Below are 3,591 nucleotides of genomic sequence, written 5' to 3'. Positions count from 1 at the left end.
AGGTATGAGCGTTTAGTAATTGCACTGTGTTGTGTTACAGAAAGCAGGACAAGGAATGCTGGGACTGTAGACATCACATTTTGAGCCTTAAATGTCAGACACTACAGGAAATTTGCTACAAAATTACTAAACAATTCTACGGTTCAAGAGGCTATTTAAACAGACATATTTTTCTAATGATTATTTATTGTATTAAAATAACCACACCAGCAGGTGCCTGCATTACTGGTTTCTTGACCCCAAACCAAGTGCCCAAAGAGGACAGCAGCACCTCCGTCAAAGCTGGCAGATGGATGGGCAGATGGATGTTCACTCCCACTTCTCAGAGCAGCCTCAAGAAAGGACTTTGAGAGGATCTTAACTCCTTAAACTGCTGTGACCAGAACAGAATTGTCATGAGAAATGTGAGTCACTCTTCAGAGACAGCTCCATAGACTGTCCGGAGGTTAAGGAAAAATTCAATGTGCAAAGCCCTCTTTAATAAATGGAACTTGACTAAGGTAGTGTCCTGTGGGAGCTCTTATCTCTTACCTTCTCCTGTCAATAATATGAACAATAAGGAATCCCATACCTGAAATTCGGGTGCTTCCCTCAGAACAGCTTCTCCAGTACTCTCTTCCCTTTAGGACAGATATTACTTGAGTCTTCTATTCTGTTTCCCACCCCACACTTCCTCTTGAAAGATCAGACCCCAGCTTCCAGAAATTTGGTTTCCAGGAACCCCCTGCGTATTTCAACAGCATTTCTTCTATCTGAGCCTACCAAAAATGTCACTGAGCCATCCCTCTAGTCTCCGGTCAGAGTCTCAATCAAAGGGACATCCCAATTCCCAAAGGGGGAGGAGCTGCAGAAGCTCCCCCACTCCCAGTAGAGCTTTTCGAGATGCTCCTGGGCCCAGCTCACCGGCAGCACCCAGACCGGAGGCACCCGGTCTGCTCCCAGGGGACCTGGAGGGCCCAGGCTTCCAGCGCACCGCGCCCAGCGCTCCACTTTCTGCTCGGCTAAGTGAGCACGTGGGCTCCTGTCTGTTTTAGAGTTCGTAGCCTGAAGAGGTCCCTCTATTCAGCCCCTCTAATCACACCGCGTCCGCTCCCTCCGCGGCAACGCCACTACTCAGCAAATCGCTCTCCCTCGTTGGTGACAGGCGTCTTGCCCTTGGTGAAGTCTGAGCTCAGAGGCCGAGGAGATCGTGGCACGCTCATCGCCTGCCGGCTCACGCTGTCCGGGATAACAAACGATACGATGGCTCCATAAGAGGTGCCCCTCCCCCGCCCTTTCTCCTGGGGACGACCAAGATGGTCACTCTTTTCTCCCAACTCCGAAAAAGATTTCTTTCGTCCAAACTCTAGGCTCCTGGGGCAACCACACAACGAGTCAGACCTTGGCGCCGCGGCAGACTCGGGTGTAAAGGAAAGGTCTTGTGTGTGGCTCCCCTGGCTGGGTGCACCTTGAGGGAGGGCCGTTTCAAGGGCTCCATAGAAGTCGCTGGGATACATGAGTCCAATCATTCGGCTGAGTCCCACTCCCCGGTGCTCCCGTTTCTCTCCATTCCTGATGCGACCCCAATCTGCCCAGCATGGACAGCGTAAGGAGAGGGCGGCGGTGAGGAGGGGAGGCCGGTGGCCTGCACCTGTGGGGCCGATCTCTGCTTCTTTACCAGCTTCCTTTCTTCACCCGAATTCGCAGCCTTCTCTCTTCGGAGAAGGTCCCCCAGCGTCTTCACAGGCTGCTGCTCCACGCTTTTCCCCACCCCCGTCCCACGTACTTCTAGATAGGGGCCCCCAGCCTCCCTCATCGGCTCTCTTCCCACCCCCCGGGACGACCACCTTGCCGCGCCCGCGCGCCCGGGGCCTCCGCCCGCGTCAGTAGGCGGAGCTGCTGGGCAGCGGGTCGTAGCGCCCCCCACTGTAGACCACCACGCCGGGCGGGTAGTACAGCAAGTCCGGCTCCGCGGCCGCGTGGAACGGCGCCAGGGCCCTCACCCCCGGGTCCTCGGGCTCCGGCTTGGTGGTGGCGGTGAAAGGGCGCATGCTGGTAAGCGAAGGCGACGCGATGCGCCACAGCAGGGTCTTGAGCGCCTTGCGAAACTCGCGGCGCACGAGGCAGTAGAGGACGGGGTTGAGGCAGCTGTTGGAGTGCGCCAGGCACACGCTCACGGGGAACGCGTACAGCTGGCACAGGAAATACTCCTGGCTGAAGGGCACCGCGTTAAACTTGATGAGGATGCTCCAGGTGGTGAGCGCCTGGTTGGGCAGCCAACACAGGAAGAAGGATAGGACCACGATGGTCACTGACTTGGTGACCTTGGATCGTCTCCGGGCGCTGGCTGCGGTCAGGCCTCCCCCGGCCGCTGCCACTCCTTCGGTCCCCGCCACGCGGCGGTCGGAGATGAAGCGCACCAGCAGCAGGTAGCACAGGCTAATGACGCCCAGCGGCAGCACGAAGCCTAGCAGCACCTTCTGGGAGTGATAGAGGCCCAGCCAGAACTGCCTGTCGCCGCCCAGCAACCTGTCCGGGAAGCGCACCAGGCACAGCTCCTCGCCCATCACCTTGATCGTGGTGGAGAAAATGGCATTGGGCAGCGAGGCCAGGGCCGCCAAAATCCAGATCAATACGCACAGTGCCCTGGCCGAGAAGCAACAGCTGTCCTCCAGGCTCTGGCCGCAGCAGTCGCCCCGGCCGTGCCCTCGGGTCCGGTGGCTTTTAAGAGCAGACGCCACCGAATGGTAGCGTGCCACACTCATGGAGGTGAGGAAGAAGACGCTGGCGTACATGTTCATGGACGTCACGACGGACACAATCTTACACATGGCCTTACCGAAGGGCCACTTGAAGTCCAGCGCGTTCTCCACCGCCCAGAACGGCAGGGTGAGCACGAACTGGAAGTCCGTCAGCGCCAGGTTGGTGACGAAGAGGTTGATGGAGGACTTGCGCCAGCCCTGCTTGCTGCTCATCAGGTAGAGCACCAGCAGGTTGCCGGTCAGCCCCAGCGCGCACACCACCCAGTACACCACGCTGATGAGGATCCGCACCCGGGCTTCGGTGTCGGAGCTCTCTGCCCCGCCGCGGCCCGGAGGGTGCCCGGGCGCCGCGCCGTCGGGCAACTCCAGCCCCAGCTCCCACCACAAGTCCTGAAGCTGCAGAGACGCGTTGCCACTCTTGTTTGCCGCCTCCAGAAGGCCCGGGATCAGACTGAAGATTTCTGCGAGCTCGTCACTGCCAGCCGCATTATTCATGATGGCTATTGTGGCTGCAGCAGCCACCTGCATGTACAGGTGCCTCTAGGTCATGCTCTGGAAGGCAAGACCTGAAGGAGCACGGTTCGTCCCCGGTGTCGTCCCCAGGCGAGCGCGCTGGGCGTGCGCGGGAGCTTTCAAAGTACCGCTGAAGACAGTGCCTCGGAACTGGGTACTAAGTGCTTCCCGCGCGCGAGCACCGCCCTGGGCGCAGGAGTTGAGCTCAACCTCTGCTCTGGAGGGGACTTAGCAGAGGAGCGTAGCCTCTAAGGCGCTCGGCGTTCAAGGGATCTCGGGCCGAGGTCGGAGTCTCTGGGTCCCTACCGTACGACTCAGACTTCCCCACTCCGTTCCC

At 58.8% G+C, this 3,591-nt stretch overlaps 1 protein-coding gene across 1 annotated transcript; it reads right to left on the bottom strand.

The window, feature by feature from the left end:
• Nucleotides 1-1,862: 1,862 nt before the first annotated feature.
• Nucleotides 1,863-3,290, bottom strand: RXFP3 (relaxin family peptide receptor 3). The gene has a single exon (XM_063083283.1). The coding sequence runs from the start codon at nucleotides 3,267-3,269 to the stop codon at nucleotides 1,863-1,865; it is 1,407 nt and encodes a 468-aa protein (XP_062939353.1). The 5' UTR covers nucleotides 3,270-3,290.
• Between the last annotated feature and the right edge of the window lie 301 nt (nucleotides 3,291-3,591).

Source organism: Cynocephalus volans, chromosome 2 (assembly GCF_027409185.1).
Source record: "Cynocephalus volans isolate mCynVol1 chromosome 2, mCynVol1.pri, whole genome shotgun sequence".
NCBI lineage: Eukaryota > Metazoa > Chordata > Mammalia > Dermoptera > Cynocephalidae > Cynocephalus > Cynocephalus volans.
This window is presented reverse-complemented; position numbering and strand designations above follow the sequence as displayed.